The sequence below is a fragment of the Python bivittatus genome, unplaced genomic scaffold (assembly GCF_059951505.1).
Source record: "Python bivittatus isolate LINGU-HERP-01145 unplaced genomic scaffold, Pbiv_v1 ctg000680_np1212, whole genome shotgun sequence".
NCBI lineage: Eukaryota > Metazoa > Chordata > Lepidosauria > Squamata > Pythonidae > Python > Python bivittatus.
Genome location: NW_028277095.1, coordinates 2815001 through 2839237, shown reverse-complemented (window position 1 = coordinate 2839237; position 24237 = coordinate 2815001). Strand labels below are relative to the sequence as shown.

The following is a 24237-nucleotide window of genomic DNA, read 5'->3' as shown; positions in this document are numbered from 1 at the left end:
GCTTGCAAATGTTGAATCACCACTGATTGGTTTTGGGCATCTGGAGTAATTTATTCTGTTTTCTCCATTAGGTACCGAAGCATGGAAGTTTGTCCCTAGCCACAGAAGTGGGAAGGCACCCATATAAGACGGAGATCATTGGTGGAGTAGTTGTGCAGACACCCATCTCGGCCAATCAGGTGAGAAAGGATCAGACTGACCTGTTGCTATGGAAGAAGGAGGCAGAGGAGGGCTGCAGCTTCCTAGTAGAGACCTGCAAAAGAGTCTTAGGGCACTCCTCTGCCCCTTCTGTTAAACCGTTTTCTACATCAGCGCTGGGAAAGACCTTTTCTTGAGCTTGGAGGTGGCTTCTGCCAGTTGCAATATTTCTTTAATTCCCCAACAGAGATCCTTTTAGATGTTTTGGGCTAACTGCTATGTAGAGGCCACAAAGTTGGGGAACGCTGCTCAAGGCATTGACATATGTATCTGCCTATCTTACCTACCTACCCACCTACCTACTGCCTATGGTAAGACATTACTGTAGTTGCATCCTCCTTCCCACCCCTTGGACATCACAAAATGCAATTCATAACACCATATCCTCACTGACAGCACAATTGATTCAGCCTCATTAATTCCATGGAGAAAAGTATTCTGTCCTCCTCCCTTAATAGGGCCCTTGTCCTCTTTTTTTAAAAAAAGGTTTATCTGGTGACAAATGTTTTAGCAGGGATGGAAAGACCTGGTGCTGGACAAGAGGTGTTGCCACAGAAACTAGGGCCAGAAATAATAGATGTAAATTGTAGCTGCCTAGATTTTGTTCAGATATAACAAATTGTCCTAACGGTATGATCTGCCGAGAGCAGAATGGTCTACCTATGGAGATTGTGGATTCTCCATCTCTAGAGGTTTTGAAGAAGAGGCTGGAAAGTCACCTCTCGTGGATTGATTAGCTGGTTTTCCTGCCCATTAGAGAAGGTTGGACTAGATGATCCCTGCAGTCCCTTCCAGCTTTATAGTTCTATGATTTCATAACAACCTTGAACTGTCAGAGCTTTTAACCAGTTAAAACAAACAAGTGGGGTCTGATGAAGTTGGTTGCGGTGCAAAATGTCCCTATTTTGCCAGCCAGGATGTCAGCTCCAGGTAGACCAGATCAGGAGACAGACACCACTAGAAATACTAGAACTCTGTTTTATTGATAAAGGCTATAATAACAGAATCTTGAAAGCTTGACAGCATTTCTCCTTCCCTCTCTCATATACGAAGAAGAGTCAAGGTGGCGCAATCTTGAATTTCTCTCTCACCTCTTCTGTTTTCCAAGGCTAAGTTCCTGTTTTCCCAATGGTTGCTACATATTTTTTTCAAGGCCATCTCTGTCTTCCTCTACACAATAGTGCCCTTTTCTAGAAACCCTCCCCCCATTCCCCTGCCTCCTCCCCTGGCCTTTTCTTTCTTTCATCCTCCCCCAAAACACCTGGCCTTCCATGGCCACTCAGCATTCTCACTCTTCTTTGGGCCTTCTTCTCTTAAGGACTTTCTGTCTTCCTGCCCACCCCATTCCAGCTTGCTGATCCATCCTTCCTTCCTTCCTTCCTTCCTTCCTTCCTTCCTTCCTTCCTTCCTTCCTTCCTTCCTTCCTTCCTTCCTTCCTTCCTTCCTTCCTTCCTTCCTTCCTTCCTTCCTTCCTTCAGAACTGCCTGTTGCAGCATGAGCAATCTTGTGTATTACTACCAACCTCAGAGCTGTAGTGACAAGGAATCACAGGCACATAAACGGAGGAGGGAACAGAGCATTATCTTCCACTTTGCATTCATCTCTAAAGACCCCAAACAAGCTCCCGCAGGCTACAAGTAGAGAAGGGACAGCCTAGAACCTTTCAGGAAGGGAAGAGCTTGCTACCAACTTTTGTGGGCTGAGAATGCCGGAAATTGCAGCTTCAAAAGTTCAAGCAACTGGGTGATATGAACTGCCAAGCTGTTTAATTAAACATGCACGGCTCAACTGTAATTAAGGAAAACTCGCAAGGTGCATTCCATTGCCAACAGCTGCAACAAGGTACAGAGAAGACTTCCTTTGGTAGCTCGCACCCTTAATACCTTGCAAGTTGGTTGGTAGTGTGGATTTCATCCCTTTGCTTGTCTTATCTGGAGGACTCAGGGTGGATGACAGCATTAGAACCACAGAGCAATAAAACCAGTAATTTAGATGCTGGCATAGAAGCGTCAAGACCTGACGTATGCGGTCAGCAGAAGTGCATTGTACAGACTCTTGGGACGGCACCATTTCAAAAGTGGAACAATCCAGGTTTGAATTTGCATCTTCTTCTGGAAGTGACCATTGACAAAGGATGGAGAATTCTTGATAAGGGGAAGCATTTAAGCATGTAATTCTGTACCTGAAGTCTGAATTAGTCTTTTTCTCTTTTTAATTGGTGAGACCAGGTAGTTGTAGCATGCAATGAATGGCTTTCATGTGCTGTGGCTTAGAGACATGACATTAAATTTTAGATGGGCTGATCTGAAGCATTTTAAAACAATGCTTTGATTTGATGTTTAATCAAAGCACTTTGATAAAACAAAAGGCTTGTTCATACATGCATAAAATCAATGGATGACCTGCAAATAGGCTAATTATGTACTTAGAATGGACTCTTTTCTGTAAAATAAAAGCTCCAATGGAGGAGAGATCATGTACACATTCAAGTCTTAATATCACAGACTTGGACTGTTTAGCCAGATTTGTTGAGAATAAGGTGCTAGGGTGGATGGTGTCCTTCAGGTGATATCTGGGAAGGAGAAATCATATTTTTAATGCTTGTACCTTGTCTGAGCTCAGGAAACTCAGTAAGGTCAACACAGGTTAGCACTTTGATAGGACACCACCAGAAAATCTCTGAGCTGTAGACAGAATTGCAAAATATAGAGAACATCCCAGAAGCAACCAATTGAAAACTTTTCTTCTTAGAGAAGGACAAGGTCATGTTCATGAATGAAGCCATCAAGAGTCAGGGTTGACTCAAAGGAGATTTGACTATATAGTGACTAAAGAAATTGGGGGAAAGGATCTCCTTTAAATACAAACTAGAAAAGCAAATATTATAGGTCCAGCCCAGCTCTTTCCTTGCCATTTTTAAAAGAGAACTTTTAGCTTCTCACCATCCATAATCAGAAAAAGTCCATCTGCTGTTGTCAGCTTATTTTGCTTCATTTGTAGCCCAGGTCCAAAATGATGCATTAAGGGGCACCCCAGTTAGGGAATGCTCCCTCTACAGAGGTTTCCCTCATATCAATTCAGTGTCCTCTCAAGATTATGGAGGAACAGAAATGCTCATTATGCTACACTGGATAGAATAGCAATTAAGCATGGTCAATTAAATGTAAGCCTTCCGCCCGCTTGGAAATTGTGTTTTTGGTTCTATACACTACTTAATATCTCCTTCTTCCACACCCAAGCAAAAAAAAAAAAAAAAAAGGCCTTCCACATCTGTGGGAGTTGTGGTTGTGGTTATTGAGTGTAGCAAAAAAAAAGCTTGTTCATATCCTCTAAAAAACAGGTGGGAAGATTGAGCTTGGAATAGCTCCTTGAGATGGGTCAAGGAGTGCGATACTCTAGGGACAGCCTGGCGCCAATATATGCCATCTTTGGGTGGGTGCCAGGGCCTCAACACGCTGGCAGGTGCCATGGTTAAAAGCTTGCCTTGTGCCCTCTCTTAATTTTTGTTTTCTTCTGAGCAAGTACTGGAAACACTACGAGGCACTCGATCTAGCCCATCTTGGGATTTCCCATAATGTCCTTCACTTAGCATGGTTTTGGGGACTTGTGGGAAAGTAAGAAGGGGTGTAGTAAATCAGCCAACATGATTTGGAATATTGCAATCCAGATCTGTGTAACGCAGCTCTGCTCTTCCTCAGTGTCTCCTTGACCTCCTGATCCAGCCATTTAACAAATTGCTCCACCTCAAACGGAGGTGCCAGAGGAAACCAAATCATTTCCAACCACCCATCTTATCTGGTGGAAGGTGGCCACCTGGGCGTGGAGGTCTCTCTCATGAAGCATCCTGAAGCAGGCAGTTCATCCAGGGTTCAATGACCAAAGTGAGGCACTCTCCAGAAGAACACGATGCAGAACGTCTCCTCAAATTGGGAATCAGCCCTTTTGAAAAGCAATGAAAGAATCCTTCCTTCCTCCCTCCCTCCCTCCCTCCCTCGTTCATAGAAGGTTGAAGGCACCAATTTCATCCTACACTTAGGTCACTTTGTGCCATAAATCTTCTAAAGAAGTTTCCCAAGCAAACCATTTTCATGCTTACTTTGTGGGCAGCTTCCTGACAGGCAGACTCCAGGGGTGTCCATGGGGCATGCATGAAAAAAGCCAAGATGGTGACCCCAACTGTGCAATCAAAGCCCCACCCCAGCCCCTTTTTAATATGCATGTTGAAAAGGGGTGGAGTTTCGATTGCATAGTTGGGGTCACCATCTTGACTTTTTGCACACCACACCCACACCCCTGCTTTCTCCCTACTCCCCAGCCCAAATTTTCCCCACTAGTCTTTCTTTTTTATCCCTGTTTTGGAAATTTCAGTTCCTGCCAGGCTGTCTGCGGTGCATCTGCATTGGATGCTCCATTGGCCTGGTCTTCAGAAAGGACAAGTGTCATCATCTTGGGTTGCTATATGGTGTGTGTGTGTGTTTGGCTCTTTCCCCTGTCTGGAGCTTATGCCTAAGTAGGCTAAGACAGTGGGGTCTTTGTTGTGGATCTTCCAAGCCCAGGGAGCCTGACGTCTTGACCGAGGGAGCCAGCTACGCAGTGTGGTTCACACAGTGGCATATTGTGTCTGTCTCTTCGTCTCTGGGGAGCTCAGATTATTAAAAAGCACGAAGCAGGCACTTGCCTTTGTAATTTATGTAAGGAAGAAAACCCCACTTGCTTCTCTGAAGTAGCAGCTGATAAAAGGCCCTTAAAGGTCTCTTTTTATTCATTCCCCCATTTAAGCAAAAGCAGATTGAGAAGGACTTGTTTTTACTAACATTTTTTTCACAGTTTTTTGGAACACAGTCCCTGAGTTTTCCCTGCCTCCTCCATTCCCTTTGCATTCTTATTTTACCTCTTCCTTGTGCCCTTTCTTTTCTGTAATTGGTGATCATTATTCCCCTGGGAAAAAATATTCTGCCCAAACTTCAAAATAGAAAAAGAAACAAGAATGAGGTCTCTGTTCTCATGGCCTTTTTTTTTTTTTTTTAAATTTGGGATGGCGACGATAAATCTAGTCTCTTTCTTCCAGATGATTCTGCACCTTGGAAATAGGCAAAAATTGCATATTTATTCTTAATAAATTGGGGTGTGGAGAGAGAGGTATGCAGTGCACAGAAGTTGCTTCCTCTTGCATTCAACCCCGTTCTGGCTGGAGATTTCATCAGGTTTTCCCCACATGGCTTGGCAGCTGTAAAGGATCCAGTGGGATCTTCACTTTCTAGCAAAAATGAAAATGGAGGTTTTCAGGAACAACAGAGTAGACACAGCCCTATCTATTCTGCTGAAAAATCTGAACTTACACAAACAGTTGGTTGATGCAAGGCTCTGTACACTGTTTTGTATACTGTCTTGGAAGCCCTTCACTTTTAATTTTATATACTACAGGACAAGATGTTAATACAATTGATTAAGCTTAATCCAGTATCCAGCCATTTTCATCTATACAATATAGTCTTAACATGTATACAATGCATAGTCCATCTTGGAATTTCTATATAGATTTTAGTCTTCTGGTGAGTTCACGGCCTTTTGCCCATGATTCTAATCTAGCTACTTTTTCCATAGTTTATAGATCATTTTTCTTATAGTTGTATATTATCTCAGCTGGTCACTGACCATAATAATATAATAAAGATTTGGAGATGAGTTGAACTGAGTTCATTTTGAAGCTGTAGTGGGTAACCCAGAGTCTTAACTAGTTTGCAGCTAATTTAATGCTCTCAACCTAATTTCAACAGTTCCTCTGGGTGCAATTTTTTCTACTTCCGATAAGGAGGATTGGACCCTCCTCTGAGGGTGCCCAGAAGGAAAGTGGGTGACAGAAAAGAAGGAAAGAAATGGCTGTGCTGGAAAAACAGTGGAAATGGAGAGGTCTCAAAAAAGAGAACCAGTGACTGCAGACAGTTTTGGCTTGAGCCTGGTTTACCATCTTCTTCAGCCCCACATTACTCTGGGTGTGTTGTGTGACCCCCAGCAGATTGCTATAGTGCAGTGTTTTTCAACCTTGGCAACTTTGAGATGCGTAGATTTCAACTCCCAGAATTCCCCAGCCAGCATGCTGGCTGAGGAATTCTGGGAGTTGAAGTCCATGCATCTTAAAGTTGCCACGGTTGAGAAACACTGCTACAGGGGAAGCAAAGATGTCCACAGGGGCAGGTTAAAAAAGACAAAATGGCGGCTGCAAGGGCTCACTTGAAGGGCTGTCATTTTGTTTCCATCACACGTTGCCCTGTGTGTAAAAAGGAGGTGGGGTTTTGATCTTGTGGTTGTAGCCACCCTCTTGACTTTCTTGACACCCCCCCCATGGTTCCTCCTAGTGGAAAAGCAGTTTTAGGTAGGAAGAAAAAAAGTTGCCCTCTTCTAAATCAAAGATACACAACATTTTTTCACTTGGCTTTGGCCATGCAGTTCAGAAAGGTTGGAAGGGAGAGGATCATGAAGAGGGTAGGGCCAGGAGAAAAGCTACATGAAATAAAGTTTAATTAAAATATATAAACTAATTAAATACAGCAGCTATGACTACTCCTCATGTATTTAAGCATTTCCTCCTTTACGGCATTAAAAGCTACCATTGGGCGGCTACGTTTGGAAGGGCTTCAGGGGCCTCACCCAACTTTTTCAGGATGGCAGGCAATTTGGGAGTAGCGGTTGTGTGTCTCTGCTCTGGAGAAGTGTGTTGTTTTGGGGAATAATTGAGTGAGCTTGGAATAAGGTAATGAGCATGACGAAGTTGATTCATTGAGCTGTGGTTGAAGGCAGAACTGCAGGGGCTCCTTGAGAACTTGGCAATTTTAAGTTGAAAGGGTATCGATTCACTTAATTGGAGGTCTTAGGACACCCCAGTTGGTCTGGAACTAAAACTAAGAGCAGCTTCTACCTGGGAGCCCTGGCTTAATATATGTGAATCTGGTGTGGAGAGCTCATGAATGACATCTGGCTCACAGATGCCTGTCTCCTGACTCCCTCTGCTTATCTCTGTCCTTATGTCTGGACACTTATTTCTGTCCTTATGTTATGGACACTTCTGGGCCATACTGGCTGGGGAATTCTGGGAGTTGAAGTCCACTCATCTTAAAGTGGCCAAGTTTGGACAACACTGTCATAGGAGGTTCTGATATAGGCCGAAGATGATGATAGCTAATTGAACACAACTACAATAGAAACCTTAAGAGAACTTAAAAAAAACAAACAAACTTCTAAGTAATGCTGAAGCACACATAAAAATGGATGAATGTTAGAGTACTATACCCATAACTGCCATTTTAGTAAGATGATAATGGCTGTAGATAGTTTGGTCATTTTTTTTTAATTACTGGTATTACCACAATGTAATCGTATGTTATGTCCAGAGAGCGTCATGTTCCCAATCACCTTCACTGACCCCTTTCTGAATTGCTAGTGAATGGAAAAGTATTGATACGTTCAGAGATGTATGGCATTACAGCAGCCTGGGCTAGAACACAGCGCCTCTGCCATTTCACGTTACTTTAGTACAGTCCTGTTCATTTCTACTTAAAAATAACTATAGTTACATTGCTAAAATCAAAGTATTTGATTTTAAAATATTAAAAAGGTGACGTTATTTAAAAAGGTACAGGGAAGGGAAGGGAAGGGAAGGGAAGGGAAGGGAAGGGAAGGGAAGGGAAGGGAAGGGAAGGGAAGGAAAGGAAAGGAAAGGAAAGGAAAGGAAAGGAAAGGAAAGGAAAGGAAAGGAAAGGAAAGGAAAGGAAAGGAAAGGAAAGGAAAGGAAAGGAAAGGAAAGGAAAGGAAAGGAAAGGAAGTAAATGGATGAAGAAGGGAAGGGAAGGGAAGGGAAGGGAAGGGAAGGGAAGGGAAGGGAAGGGAAGGGAAGGGAAGGGAAGGGAAGGGAAGGGAAGGGAAGGGAAGGGACAGTTGTCCAGTAATGTTTGCTGAGAGGGAGCCAAGGGGCATCAGAATGATGCAAGCCATGACACAGTGTTGAATGCAAGCCCCACCCTTTTTCTATGCGTGATGTTGCATACGTGCCAAATGAGGTGGAGGTTACACCACTCTGGTTTTCATATGGGTAGCAGTAGCCAAAAAGGAGCATGAATGTGCTGTTGAGGGTTTCCAGCGTAGGCAAAGGAAAGGCATGGTGCAGTTCTTCCAGAGTCTGGCAAATCGCTTTAGGTTGAGGGCACATCTGGGATGTTGAGAGCCTGCAAGCACATGTCCCCTTGGGAGCCTGGACAGCCATGTTCCCATTTGCCCAGATGTGAATTGGTCACCCAGAATGTTCCCACCAGTTCCAAGGCTTGGGTGCAAATAAAAATGATGGTAGAGATTGGCGCTGGAGCAATATTGGCTTGTATTTATTTAAGTAGAATACAATAATACAATCATTATTATGATTGGTCGCACAGTCAGCCAGATGTTTAGACTGGATTTGGCATTTTTATCCACCAATTGAGTCCTTCCCAAGGACCTGGGATGGGCAGATGTTGTTGCTTGATGGTGTTAAAGGTATCCTTGCAGAAATTGTTGTTATCTGGTCACACAGCCAGTTGTTGTCGTTGTTGTTAATATTATATTACAATAATACAATTTAAAAATAGCTGAAATACTGGGAAAAGATGACAGGATCATGAAGGGTCAGTTCACCTTGTAAAAGTCTGCAAGTCAGACAGGACAAATGTTCAATAAAAGTTTGTTTAAGCTTTCTTTGGAAGCCCTCCCCCCAGAAAAAAAGAAAGTTCTGGTATCACAAATATAGGAGTTTAGGCAGTGATGCAAAGAGACGTTCTATATATTGCCCAATTCCTGCGAATGTGTTTTTATGGCCCCATTTCTCCTACCAACCTTTCAGTGGTGCTCTAACTGGGATTTTTCTTCCCTTTTCCCTATTCTCTTGCAGAATGGAGGGGATGGGTCTGAAGGCAGTGAGCTCGCATCTCACCCTTTGTTGAAACGGTCCCAGAGTTACATTCCCACCACCAAAACACCGGTTGGACCACTAGTCCTCAAGAGCGGTTATTGTGTCAAGCAGGGGAACGTGGTAAGCTCTGTTTGACCTGCCTGTTGTGACTGTTGTGGACCTGGGACTCAGAGGAATGCCAGTTATTTCTCTGGATAGCCTTTGGATGGGAAGATCTTTTCCAGGGATGTTGTTAGGAAAAGATTCTGAAAAGAAAGAGGAAATGAAAAAGCTCCTTGGAAAAGGAGGAAGCAAGCAGAAAGGGAAGGACAAGCAAGAGGAGAGGCTTTTCTGCAGTAGAAGATTATTATGGTATGTGGGAATGACTTTGGGAGACAGGAGGAAGAGCCCCAGTCTGGAAAACCGGCATGTAAAAGGTATCTCAGCCCACAGAAGGCGGGAGGACATGGGAAGCGTTTCAGAAGGGTCCCTCCCTAGTTTTCCAGAAAGTAAAAGAAGAAGAGGGGAAGGAATACTTTTAGTCTTGCAAGATGCTGTTACTATAACCTTACAGATAAGAGTTAGTACTCCTGGTTGTGCTTCTTGCCTAGACTCCTTTGAAGGGCTAGCAAAGGTGGGAGAAAAATGGGGGGGGGGGAATATCCCTCATCTGGATGTGCCTTTGGATATGAGCTCACCACACTTGGTTACAGGGGTGTCTGCAGGGGGTGGTCAAAAAGGTCAAGAGGGCAGCCACAACCCCTCCATCGAAGCTCTGCCTTCCATCGCCTGACGCGAATGCAGAAACCGACGGAGCTTCTTAACAGCCCTTCTCGGCATCTGCTCAGTTTAGCTGTTACAGGGAGTATTTGAAGAGCCGTTGAAAAGCTTCTAAAGAGGATTCTTCTTGCTTTTCAGAGGAAGAGCTGGAAGCGCCGTTACTTTATGTTGGATGAAACTTCTGTCAGTTATTTCAAATGTGAGCAGGTAAACAATCCGGACCTTCTGGAGCTGTTCTTGGGTCCCATGTGCCCTCTTCCCCGATGGCTGCAGAGAATTGTCCGTGGAACCAGCTCTCCGGGTTTTGCTAAGTAAAAGTGCACGAATCCCAAACAAGGATATTTATTCTAGGGCTGCGGTGGTGAAATTAGATTGGGGCAGATAGGGGTGAAAAGGGACGCTGACGGCTCAGAAGCTTCAAAGTTTCTTCAGGACTTTGTGAACAAACCTTATTTTGCTTTAGAGAAAAAGTAAGTCATCCGATATTTGGAAGAGATTATTCTACACTCTGTTTCTCTCTCAGTGATTAGGTTCATAAAGGATGCAAAGACACGATTGCTTAATTATGGTTTGGGATTCAGCCATAATTGGCTGGATTCCCACAACTTGCTATACCATTGTTAGAAGCCACCGCAGGTGCGAGAGGTTGAATCAAAACCAAGTAAATCATTTGCTCAGCATAATGTAAGAATAAGTCTCCCAACACACACACACACACACACACACACATGTTATTGGCAATTACAACACCAATATGTGTGTGTGTGTGGGCTAAAGAAATTACAGTGGTACCTCGGGTTACGAACGCCTCTGTTAACGAACTTTTCGGGTTACGACCAGCTCGGGCTGCAAACATTTACCTCAGTTTGCGAACTCCGCCTCAGGGTACGAACAGGATATGCGGCCATTTTCCCTCCCGTGACACAGTCCGCGGCCATTTTTCTGCCCCTGACACGTGGTCCGCGGCCATTTTCTGCCCCTGACACGTGGTCCGCAGCCATTTTCCGCCCCGACACGTGGTCGGAGGGAGGGGGACTCTCCCTCCAAGCAATAGCCGCCTCCCTGTCCTCCACGCCAGAACGGATTAACAGTAATTACATTGAACCTTATGGGGAAATTTCCTTCGGGTTGCGACCAATTCGGGGTGCGACCAGAGTCACGGAACGAATTAAGTTCGTAAACCGAGGTTCCACTGTATAAACTTGAAATGAGATTGAGACCAGAGACATTGACTTTGAACTCTAGTGTGTTGGTTTGCCTTTCGCTTTGTTATTTAAATTTTTACTGCTATACCAAACTTTTTCTCTAATGTCCCAATCAGTTTGCAAGAGAATGCTAAAATAGTCTTAAATGAAGCCATCACAATAAAACAAATGACACTTAAAAACAACAAATACTAACATTGAAACAAAGTTCATTGTGGAAAAAAAAACACAAGCAAAATACTATTGTTGAAAAAATGCAAAAGTTATGTTTGAAAGATATACTTGAAAACAGTTAGCAAAAGGTCATGCTTGTCTGGTTGTACCAAAACTAATAAAGATTTATTTTCCAGTCTGATACAGTTATTTTGTCCCACATTTAGGGACAAGAAGCTAGTTCATCTGTTATTCATGGTGAAATTAACTCTGATCCCCCAAAGTTAGCGCATTTCCACAGATTTATCACCTGGTTTGCTAAAACAAGTAATAGATAATGATAATTTATTAGTAATATATTAAACTTGTATGCCGCCTGACTCTCCCTCTCCTCTCTCTCTCTCTCTCTCTCTCTCTATATATATATATATATATAATTTATTTAAGACCTTTTTCCACAGAGTAAAAGCAATACAAATCTTAAGTTAAAGTTAAGAGAAATAGAGGAAAGCAATAGAAAAGTGAAAAAGAAATAAAGAAGGAAAAAGATAAAGAAAGAATAATAAAGAAGTGACTTCCGATCCTCTTAACATCCTTTTAAATTTTGGATATATGATGTGTTTTAGATATATTTATAGTTTTAATGTTTCCTGTAAGTCGCCCAGAGTCCCCCATTGTGGGGGAGATGGGCGGGGGAGAAATCCAATAAATAATAAAATAATAATAATAACTCTGGGTGGCTCTCAACAGTCAAATTACAATAAAATCAATAAAAGATGAAAGAAGATTGAGATAAAGATAGATACAGATGATATACATTTCTTCTCTTTTATGTATTTGCTAGAAGTAAAAGCCAGATGTTCTTTAGTGGTGCAAAAAGGAATTCCAAACCCATAGGAGAGTTGGTCTAAAACTCCAGCAGGGAAGTTTGGAAGGTCAGTTGGGCAATAGCTCAGCTGCCTTCTCCTTTGTCACAAACGTGTCATCCTTATTTATCTGTAATAACGTGTCAGATACTTCCATGACAATGATAAACTTCTCTAGCAAACTTCAAGGATCTTTGTGCAGCAGTAGCAATAAGAGGGTTGCACGTACTAGAAATTTGCTTTAATGCTGTGTCATTGTGTAAACTAGTCTATCCTTGATTTTAACTACCTTTAGACCCACCCATATCTGCTCTCATCTATTGGCTAATTTTGAACTGTCCTGTTGGTTTTGCTTGTCTTGTCAGGATAAAGAACCCTTACGGTCAATCCTCCTGAAGGACGTGCTGAAGACTCACGAATGTCTCGTCAAATCTGGGTATGAGTATCTTCTGTGTTTGGACATTTTCTCTTTGGTATTGGCCTTTATTCTACCAAACTGCTTGTGTGAAGGATCAGTATTTAAAGGCAGGTGATGTTCTGCCTTGATTTGTTTGCATTCCATCATCTCAGGTAGAGCAACAATGATACCACCTCATTTCACTGGGACAAAAATGGTACCCAAATTATGTTGCTGAAATCAGAGATGCCATTCTGCAAAATAGTTTTGGGGACAAGGTGGGATTTTTCAATAGTTTAAGGAAGGGCGCGAAAAAAGACGCTTCCCTGTGGTGGCCAAGAAAATGGCAGAGAGATGGTGTCACCAGCAGTCAAGCTTGACTTGAGGGAGATCTTACCTTTCAGGCTGTGAGAGATACATGTGCTTTATCCCCGTGAATTTTTTTCTGACGCAGAGGTGATGCAGTTTGCCACATCAAGGCATTTCATGTTACTTCTGAGGCTTCTTCAGCTGAAGTCATCCCAGTGAAAGCCTCAGAAAGAACACCAAGCAAAGCCACTGTTTCAAATATCAGTTAATATTAACATTTGATTAATTCTTTAGAGGAATTGGCATTAAGAAGCAATGCTCTTGGTATCTGCAGTTAAGTTCCACGTTAATACCTCTTTCTGTTTTTCAAGTGATCTTCTAATGCGGGATAATCTCTTTGAAATTATAACAAGCTACCGGACCTTCTATATCCAGGTAAAATACATATATTGATATATCAAACATGGCCCTGCAAATTTCCACTGTTTGGAAGTTGTTTAAGTCTTCTTCCAAGGAGTTTGGTAAATTGTGACATCTCTAGATGTTGTTGAACGACAACTTTCAGCAGCCCTAAACCAGTATGGCCAATGATGATGGATGTTGGGATTTGTAGTTCAACAATTAAGGAAGGGCTACACATTTCCTCTTCCTGATCTGAGACTTGTGATCATTCAAATATATTTGACCATGCATGATTTCCTGTATGGAAATCTGGAGACAGGCAAAGCAATTGAGACTGGAAGAATTATAGCGTCCTCTCAGCTCTTGTTTCTGATTTGTTTCTCTCTGCTTGAATTAGCTGATCTTTGTGGTCCCCTCTAATATCAGAATCCTATGAGGTTATGCTTTTTTTTTTCTTAGAAACTTCAGTAATTGTCCCTAGCCATGAGCTTTATGACTATTTTCTTCCTGGTTTTCCATGAGACCTGATAGAATTGTCAATAACTGCACTTTATTCCAACAACATTTTCTATATTCCCATTTGATTGGCATGTTCAGGTACATAAAGGGAAGCTACAGGGAAGATGATCAAGAACTATTTTCCATGGCTGTAAAAACTAGGACCAAAAATAATGATTATAACTTATACTGCCTAATTAAAAAAAATAAGGAAAAACTTATTGACAGTAATATCTGTACAACAGGGGAACAGTCTACTTATGGACATAGAGTTCTCCATCACTGAGGCTTGTGAGAAGAAGCTGGGCAGTCCTCTCTCATAGGTGATTTAAATGCAGAGGATTGAACTAGAAGATCCTTGTGGTTCCTTCCAACTCTATAATTTTATGACTCTTCTTCAGGATGGTTGAAAATCAAACAACAATAAAAACAAAAACAGATATTCACAAACAGTACACCAAAATCCACTAGATAACTAATTACAAGGTTGCCCTCTCACTGTTAGAGCCCAAGGGCCCTGCAGAATCACCAGGTCTTCTCTTCCTGAACAGCAGGAAATTGAAGGCATTCAACACTCAGGAGGCAAGATGTTCTAAATGTGGGGCAGCTGCCAAGAAGGGGTGACCCTGGGCTTTCACCCCCGTTTCCAGTGATTGGAGTCTGGTTTGCATATGGCTTCACTTCACAGCAGCCAGGATGCTGTGAATTCTGGAAGATCAATCATAGAACTTCCTAGCAGGCTTATCTTGTTGAACATTTCAGACTTTCTGAAAGTCACCTGGTTTCTCAGAAAGCTGGTAAATCTTAGTGTGTTTAAAAATGGATTCCCAGTGGAGACAGCACTGTTTTTTAATTTAGTTTGCTAAGCAATCGATTTAGCTTTTGACAGTTGAAGTCTGTCTTCCCCTGCCAAACAGGATGCTTTGTTGACAGGCTGTCAAGCAGAAAGGGTGAATGAGGTGAGACTTAGTACACAGTCCATTTTAGCCTAGGGAGACATGAAGTGTGAGGATCCCGCTATGGCCACAATTTCACTTCTCCATTTCATCATATTCATAATGAAAGTTATTTGTACAGGTGCAAAAGAGAACCATAAAAATGGGAATCTCTGTAAGATTGCAGTAAGAGAGCTTTCCTCAGATAAGGAATAGGGCTGCTTTCAGGTGTGTTGGGACAACATCTGGAAAGCATCAGATGTTGGGAAGCTAAGTTACAGCTGTGTACAACTGGGAGAATGCATTTTAAGGACACTAGAAGTTTTCTTAAAAATGAATGTAAACTTCTCCAGATAATTGCGTGGGGTGTTTGTCTATAAGAATTCTGTTGAGATGCCACATCTTCCTATCAAGACTATCTTGGACTTTTTTTGAGTACCATTACCTGAAATTAGTTAATTACATTTTAAAACTATGCAGGCTAATTGTTTGAGGTTTGGATCTTAACCAAGAGCATACCCTCCCAACATTGCCCAGATAAAAGAGAAAATAACTGTGGGTGTCCTTGTTTCAATCAATGACTGTCCAAGATCTGTGACAGCTGAAATCATCTTTTGAAGTTTGGGGCAGCACAGGAACAATTCATCAGGCACCCTCTAAATGGGGAAACACAGTGCAACAGGGTTTGTTTTGGATTAATTGGAGCTAACTCACTCCTGTCTCCCTAGGACATTTTTGGAATGTTGGCAATATTTTGCAGCCATACTCACAAAAACCCTGGTGGGAAGAGGGGGTTTACATATTTGCACGATGTCTGTCATGGGAAACATAACTAAGTTATAACGCACCAATTAACCAGACTGCTGTCCCTCTGGCCCCCTCCCCTCCCATCTACCTCTCTGTACCTTTGGGGTGATGAGCACATTCCCAACCTTCAACCTTTCATTATTATTTTCTAAGAAGGCTTCAGGGGCCTTTTGGAAACTGAGTTGATGACTGCGGCTAGCAGTGTGTTTTTCCACACATCAGTTTCTCTCTTTTAATTGGAAGAATGGCTTAGAAATGTAGGAAGTCAAGTGGGGCAGAGACAGAGTCAAGCATCGAGGGAGTTGTCCAGGAGCACCTTTGGTGCCCATGGGTGCTGTGTTGGGGACCCCAGCTTTGGGATATGTGGATTGCTTGTAATCTTTGTGTGCAAAACTTGTAGCTTGAAGAAACACCAGGAAGCTTTACCTATTTTTCCTGATCAGCACAGAAAATGTCCTCATTGGCCATCTGGTTTCCCTTTCAGTGGTAGGAAATCCAGGTGGAGGTCAGCAACCTTCGGTCCCCTCTCCCTTGCCGTGACCTAGCTCAGATTCTGTGGAGGGAGAACTTGGTGTGCAGGACAGAAATAGGTGTGTGGGGGAATTGGTGTACCCATATGAATGTGAATCTGTATATGAATTATTTGGAAGGAAAGAAAAGGGTGAATGGAGTAGGCGTCGATGTTTTTAAGCATGATATTTGCAAAGCAGATTGCACCTGTCCAGGAGTTACGGTTGGTTGTGTTTTGTTTACTGGGTAAGCAACTGTGTGGAGAGCATTTGTGCACGAAAGCGTGACTCCCATCAGTTTGAGGAAGGCCATGGTTCTGCAAGAGTGTGGATTTCAAATGGTATATATTCCTGTGTTCTCCAGCTACAAGAGCCTTGAATGCTTTTAGATTAAAGTATTAGATAATGGAGACCCCACCTGACCTGCTCTCTGGACATAAGGTTCCCTCAGCTGAGAAGCAAAGGATCTTACCTCCAGCTTGCCAGACTCACCTGGTGGTGCAGGTCTTTTAAGACAGGGATGGGCAAGCTGCAGTCTGCATATGGCTCTCCTTTTGCAGGGTCCCCATAATTAGTTAAGCAAGCGACATATCCATTTCCAGTCTTAAACTGTCCCCGGAACCTTCCAAAACACAGAAAATTGAGATGAAAATGGTAGCTTCTCCCCTACAGTAGAAGGTCTCTGGAGCCAGAGGGCTGTAGCCCAACAAATCAATTGCAGCCCCCAGGCCAAAAAAGGTTGCCTGTTGCTGATCTAGTTCAATCCTATTTCTGCTGGTTGCAGGCATTGCCTAAATCTTTAACCTGAGTACAGAATTCTCAGCCAGTGTGGTTAATGGGAGTTCCTACACATCTGGAGGACAACAGCTGGGGAAGGAAGGGTCAGAGCAGCAAAATGTTTCTTTTCCCTGAATATTTTTAGTTGTGATCCTTCTGTTTTTTTTCCTTTTTTCTTTGCTTGTTTTTCTTTTCCAGTTGTGTGTGTATATATATATTTATTTATTTATTTTCTGGGTACAAAGGCTATCAATTTAAATCCAAATAGCCAGCTAATAGCCACCCATGGGGATTTCTGCTGACCTTGCATGGCTTATAGTATTAGTACTGTAGTAATGGTCCGGTTAATTTTCATTTAGTGTGTGCTTACAACTAAGTGCAGTATCTGTAAATCAATACAATACAATACAATATCAACCACTACCTAAATAAAACAGTAATCAAAACAAGACATTTCCTAATGTTAGCACAACTGTAACATAGCTCTGCATCAAGCGATTACAACAAAGGCTCTATGGGCTTCATAAAGGACTTGCAAAAGAAATATTTTAAGGGCTGTTTAAAACTTCCAGATACTGCCCTCCAGATATTAATCAAGAGAGAGTTCATCCAGAAGGCAGAATGAGAGCTTTCATTTGTGGACGATCAGACTAAGCACTTTCTCCACTTAAGAAAACCGTATTTATCAGAACCTAGCAAGATCTGCATTTTTGCTAAGCGGGACTTTTGCTTGAGTCAAACAAATTGAAACGAAGGCATCAACATTGAGTTCCACATCTCATATCTGCCCTCTGGTGGATGTTTTCACAGTGGCCGTGTTGCCGGAACTCAAGTAGGACACCCACAGTTTAGGAGAAAGTTTAGAAAGGGCCTTTCCCCAGTTCTACCCATCTTTTAGGTTCCTTAAGAGATGCGACATCTCTTTTAGAGCAGAACTTGAACAGAAGCCAGCAATTCAATTTTGTAAGAAATTACACCTGAACTGTGGAATGAAGATTTGGAATATCCAGGGTTGGAGAATGAATGGGCCCAGTGTAAATGCATGTGAAATATACTTCTTCTGATTTAAAAGTGAAATTAATTCATCAGAAAATATTATTTTGGGCTTTACTGGACCTCTCAAATAATGTTTTAAAAGGCGTGGCTGTTGGATTTCTGTATGTTGGCACTGTAAAAAAATGGTTGTGGTGGTCCTGTTATGTCATGCTGTGAAAGAGAGATGATGTGGAAATGGGTGAATAGGGAGGTAATAAAATCAGGTCAAGGCCCATCTTAGACCAGCATTTTGTTTCTTCCAGTGGGCATCCCGATGCCTCTGGCCATCTTGCAAGTAGGAGGTCGATTCCTACCCTCCCCTGCCATTGTCCTCTGGAGAAGTCTACCCAGAGAAGGCTAAATGTCATGGATGTGTTTAGTCTTGGGTTGCAACGGCTAGTATTCCTAAGTGTCTGTTGAGAGTCTTGCAAATGTTGGAGTCTGGAAGGAAGAGAATTTGAGGGTGGATGCGTCCTCTCTTTCTAAAGAAAGATGGAGTTGAAACTCAGCAGTTCCTACAGAGCAGAGGAGAACTTAAAGACTAAGAAAAAATTGGGATTCATGCCCAGGTTAAAAGGATTCAGAAGAAGAGACCAGATTGAATCCACTCATCTTCCTTCTGAAGTTTTGTACCTGGTGGGACATCACAGGCCATTTTTGAAAATAACCGTATTTATTTTACGGGTGTTTGTCCCACCCACAAGTGGCCACTTGACGATTATAGACTCTAAAAAGGATATTTATTACACACTGTACTAAATTACTGGGGATTATGCTTTTTCCCCGAAGTATTTCAATGTATTTGAAAGTATTTGAAAGAAAGAATGGGGGATGGAGATTGTTCATCTTCCCCTTGTGAACAGAGCAAGGAGGAATGACTTAACAAAGATCAGCTTTCCTGAACTTTTCTGAAGATCCTCTTCAGAAACCTTGTTCCAGTTGTCTCTGAACAATGACATGAGGCAGGTAACTCCCAGAGAGGCTCTTTTTGCTGGTTGCATCCTAGTTAGTCTTTGTAACAACTTTTTCAGACAGACTTACCTTTTGCTTTTCCTGTCATCCTTTCAGCACCAGATTAAAGACCTTTCTGGGTTCTAATGGAAGAGAATATATGTAGCTCAGGGTTGCATTGTGGAGTCCTTGGGGCTCTCTGAGCTTGGTTGTTTTCTTGCAGACGTTTCATTACTTGGCTAGGTACCATCTTCCCGTATATTCATATACCCGTAAATCTGCACTTCTTGAATTTCTGATTTTGTGCCACTAAAGACAGTGAATGAGCATGAAACTGAGCCAACTCAGGGAGGCAGTGAAGGACAGGAAGGCCTGGCGCAATATGGTTCACGAAGAGTCGGACACGACTGAACAACAACAAAAAGACAGTGAACCTTGACTGAGAAACAAATGGAAAGTGTATAGGTCCGAAACAGAGGGCAGAACCTGGAGGCAGGGTGTTCTTAGGATCTATTCCTGCATTTTCATTACAAAGGATCCAGTAGAAGTGACTTGAAAGGCCTCTTCTAGAAATTTTGTGGACCTGCTGCACTTGGAAGTAACATGTCCATTGTTGAGTGGGATCTTGTTCAGCTGTTGGTTGACCAAGTGTATATATGCTGTCACTTCTTTGACCCCAGAACAGCCGGGTGAGCCCTAACGGCATGGGGAAGGTTATGTTCTGGAACTCAACTCGGTCCTTTTTAAATAACTCTTGTCTGGGCCTTCCCAATTTTATACTTATGATTTATTGTATTTCTGTATTTGAGTAAAGGTAGGGTGAAGCATCCTCGTTTAAAATAGGCACAAGTACACCACGAATAGTGAATCAACAAGGCATGAGCTTTATTGGGATGAATCAAGTTTGTTCAGCCTATTCACCCTCCCCCAGGGTGAGGCGCAATAGGGTTCAAGGAGGGCCACCAGACCCTGGCCTGCAAAATCAGTACAACTGCTAGGTGGCAGCAAAGGGGCACAGAAAACACCCATTCTTTGCTGCCATCTAGCGCCCATGTGGAATTTTGTAGTCCAGATCTCAAGACCACAAGGCTACATGATTTGGAATCAGTCGTCAGAATTTGGGGGGACGTGATCAGCTGAATCTTTCACTGCACCTTTGCCTTGTCTGTTCACAGAATTTAACGGGAGTCTGGAAAATATTGTCTTCTATATATTGTTTTGAGTGTTTCTCCCATCATTTAAGTTGGCAGGAAAGGGAAATCCGATAAGGAGGGAAAGGCAAAATTGCTTCCCACGGCCAGCGCTAGAAGCTGCGTCCCTGAAATCATCCACGTAGTGCAAAACCAAATATTTTGTATGTACTGTGCTCCGTGTGGTATCTCTGCCTGGAAGAAGCATCGGTCGTCCAGCAAAGGTGTCCATGAATTGAACTTCACAGTGCTCTGGGTGGTGTTTAACTTCTTCTTTTCTGATAGGCCTACAGCCCTGAAGACATGAAAAGCTGGATCAGAGAGATCTCAGGGGCAGTGCAGGCATTAAAGAGCTGCCCCAGGGTAGGTCATATTCTTTCCACTTTGACTCACCTCAGTTAACGTTTCCGTTTTTGGAGTAGAGGTTATCTGTTTTCATAATTTCAAGCACAACATTTGAAAAAATGCTCATGTCCAGAAGATTTCTCTCCAGCCATCTGAAGAGAAATTATTTAAAGCAAATAAATGCGTACCTCTAATACAAGGTCAGAAATGGGCTGCAGGGAAGAGCAGGGAATACTAGAGGTGTGGGGTGATTTGGGGCCATTAAACTATCTGCAGCTTTGGGCCATTATCATGAGAAACTTGGCAGACTTTAGAGTTAGGTAGCTTTTTCTCAAACAATCCAGGCTCCAGAAATCTTTTCACTCTCTTTCTCCATCCCCCAAATCCAATCTTTGGAGCCAACTTGTTTGTTTGCTTGAATAAAGTACAACTCAGCAGCCCCAGCCCCATGGTCAAGGATGAGGGAGTTGTAGTACATCGACTCTGGGAAGGCCCAAGTTTTCCCCACTGTGCCATGTCTCCTTACAATCCAGCAAGCATTTCTTTGAATGGTCACTGAGCAAATGGACGTAACCCAAGGACTACCTGCATTGATCAGAGCTGCGACTGATGATCTTGTTTTGCCTTGCAGGAAATGTCTTTGGTGAGATCAGTCTCAATGGATAAACAAGGAAGTCCCACCTCGTCCAGCTCCACCACGTCATCCATTGCATGGCTAAAGCAGCGAGGAGAGGAGTCCAGGGTTGGTAACAAAGGTCCCGCCACTTCTTGCTGGCTGCCGTGGATGCCTGTGCCACAGCTGGAAGAGAAGCACCAGCCGGTATCAAAAGGGAAGGCTGACCAGCTGAGCAACTCTGAGTTTACCCCTTTGTTTGCTGGAGATGCTGGAGACACCCAGGTCAGGCGTCTCCGGCACAGGTCAGAACCCCAGAACTTCAAAGAGCACCGCTTTCTGATTGATTTGGATGATGAAAACATCCGAACCTCAGATGTGTGACTGCGCAGCGAGGTGGAAGTTGCCAGGAAACAGGCAATCTAAGGGTGGGATGTTCTAGATGAACACTAGCTAGCTTGCACCTACTCCAGATGCTGAGATGGAATAGATTTGTTTGCAGTGCAACCAACTTAAAGCTGAGAAGGACCTACGCTTATGTGGGGACTGCGTGCCCTGCCGGAGCCTTCTCAAGACCAAGCATAATTCAGAGGGCGCCAGAACGTTCAAGATGGTCCTGTTTCAGGTCTGTTGAGGATGCAGAAGTATGCAATGGAGGCCACCCCATTCTCCATGAGACGCTGTTCATTCCACTATCATTGCTTCCTGTCTAGTGAAGGGAAGGCCATATCGTTCATTTGGAGGCCTTGATAAACATGATGCTTTCCTGTCTGTGTGCTTGTGCAAAAAGGCTTTTCTATATGAGAGTTAGCTGGACCATACAGCAACAAAGTATATGTACCCTTCCTGTTCCGGTAGCAACCACAGTGTGGTTTTGCTTGATCAGTGGATGAGTTGAAGGCAGCTCATCCTGCGTTTATGTCCAAAGCTTAAACTATGACTTGGAAGAGAGCTTGGAATACTGTTCAAGAATACTGTGCCGAACAAAAAAAAAAAAATCTACATTTTTCCCCATTCAGTCTGATGTAAGTTGGGGAAGCTTTTCTCCCTCCCTCTCTTCCTTCTTAGAAAATCTAAAGGGTGAAATTCTCGGAAGAGAATATGAGGTTCTGGTACTTACCTGAGTTACGAGGTAGCCAAGATGTTGAGCCTTTCATAATACAATTGTTTCTAGCAGGGATAACAAATTCAGTCCGTTGGCTACCAAAGAGCAGTATGGTAGGGTGAAAAATATCACCCAACCCATTCTAAGAAAATTCAAAAGCAGGCTGGTTATGAGGTATACATAAAATCCACATAGAAGAAAGGAATTTTTAAGAAACTGGAGCAAGCATATCCTCATTGAAACAGCATCTTTTTCCATTCTTGTCTGGGGACTATGAGGCTGTGAAAACAAGTAATGGAGATACCAAAAGGCTTTTTCCATAGTGAATATCAAATGATAGTTGAGTATTGAGCAATGGGTTGTCTTAGGCTGGGCCAGATATTGACTCCGAGAGCTGAGTAATTGTTTTAATGACTGCTCAGGATTCACCAAGATGTCTAACTGGGGACTTGCACAGTAACCTTTGGATCCTGGGGACCTGGGGGGTGCAAGCAGGTGATATGCCCCGACCCTTTGATCTACTGTGATAAGTTGGAATGAATGTCTTGCAAGGAGCAGGAGGACATAGATCTCATTTAGCCTTTGCAAGACTGCTTCCTCTTCCTCCTTTGGACTGTTCAGGACAGCTGGGTTGGAGAGCAGAAGAAATTTAATTCAGAAGATGCTGGAGCTGCCAAGATGAGGAATACGTGGCTGTCACATAAAGAAGGAGAAATGATGATCAACAGAACAGCCCTGAAGAACAACCCTTCCAAAACAAAGCTCACTTCTTGCTTTGTTTTCATATTAGCCTTTCCCAGCATGGGGCTTTACAGGCTGGGGGTACCTGGAAGGTACTCAATTGGGGAAGGCTATGATCACGAAGATGGGTTCCTAGTCTGCACTAACTCAGCAGATAGAGGGGGCAGGACGCTCTGAATGGTGAGCGGAGGCAGGAGAAAGGCTAATTCCATTCCTCAACATTTCCTTGTATTAATGAGATTTCCAATGTAGTCATCTTCCTCAAGCTTGCTGTTCAGAGTGTAACTCTCCCCTTTAAATGAGGAGGACAGAACTTCAGGGATTTTGTGAGCACAGCAGATGCGGTACAGGTTTGCATCTCAAAATGCCCAGTGCTCATTCTGACTTCCATTAGTTGCCCAGAAGCATTCTTTGGAGCCGATGAGGAGGAACCACACTCCTGTTTTGAGCCATAGGCTTAAGGTTAAATCCTGTGTTCAACTGTGCAAAGACTACTCTCTTAGAAAATGTGTGAATGTCTGTGTTATCAAGATACTCAGGTGTGCATCCTTTGATACTTCAGTTAATTCAGGAACATAAAGAGGGTTGTTGTTTTTTTTAATGCAGTATGATCACTCGTAGGGAGCCTGCTGTGTATTCTGAGCTTGCTTCAGAGTCATGCTAAGCCCTAAGCCAGTGTTGTCCAAACTTGGCCACTTTAAGATGAGTGGACTTCAACTCCCAGAATTCCCCAGCCAGCCATGCTGGCTGGGGAATTCTGGGAGTTGAAGTCCACTCAAAGTGGCCAAGTTTGGACAACACTGCCCTAAGCAAAATCATATTTATTTGAGATGTGAAGCCATCGGTGAATTTGGAGCATTTTTCATTAAACTTTATGGGTACTGCAAGAGAAGACTCTTGGCTTAAATCATCCACTTTATTCTACCCCCTCCAAAGAAAAAGAAAAGCTCTAGCTGCAGCCTGTGTCATTTAAGGAGCTTGAATCATTTGCATCCCCCCCCTGCCTTTCTGATGTAATTGAATGTTTGCTATGGGCATAACTTGGTCTGCAGCATTATATGAAGGTTGGGTGCTTAGACTTGGAAGTACGTGCTGCTAGAATCAGGTACAAGATTGCACTGTTCTCTGGTTGTATCATTGATAAGACGGAGGCAAGAAAGAAAGAAAGAAAAGATTGGTAACGCCTTATCTTGGGCCACCTGATGTTCTGACACCCGCTTGCATACGTGCTTCCTTGCAAAAGAGTCCTGCAAACTTAAACGGGGCTTATTCCCAAACCAATAGCCTTGCAATCCCAGCTTTCATCCACTTCTTTGCTTCTGAGATTTTTTTAGCCATTGTTAATACATAAAATTATGGCCAGAATCTTGTGCTGTCTCTCTCTTTTTTTCCTTCTCATGTCGGATTTCTTACAAAATTAAAGGTTGTGTCCGAGCTCCACATTCAGCGCTCTTTTATACTACACATTTTCCATCACCGTGGATGCTCCAGGACTAAGCTATGTCTT

The 24237-nt window shown here is 43.0% G+C and overlaps 1 protein-coding gene across 8 annotated transcripts in view; it reads left to right on the top strand.

The window, feature by feature from the left end:
* The window catches only part of PLEKHA2 (pleckstrin homology domain containing A2), a 61691-nt gene extending 37596 nt beyond the window's left edge, over positions 1–24095 (top strand). For all 8 annotated transcript variants that reach the window (XM_088152086.1, XM_088152082.1, XM_088152080.1 and 5 more), the window contains 7 exons: positions 72–179; positions 9113–9253; positions 10031–10099; positions 12482–12552; positions 13194–13257; positions 20212–20289; positions 20903–24095. In XM_088152086.1, coding sequence (XP_088008212.1) covers positions 72–179; positions 9113–9253; positions 10031–10099; positions 12482–12552; positions 13194–13257; positions 20212–20289; positions 20903–21268 — 897 coding nt within the window. In that variant the 3' untranslated portion in view covers positions 21269–24095. The remainder of the gene's footprint in view (positions 1–71; positions 180–9112; positions 9254–10030; positions 10100–12481; positions 12553–13193; positions 13258–20211; positions 20290–20902) is intronic.
* Positions 24096–24237: the final 142 nt, after the last annotated feature.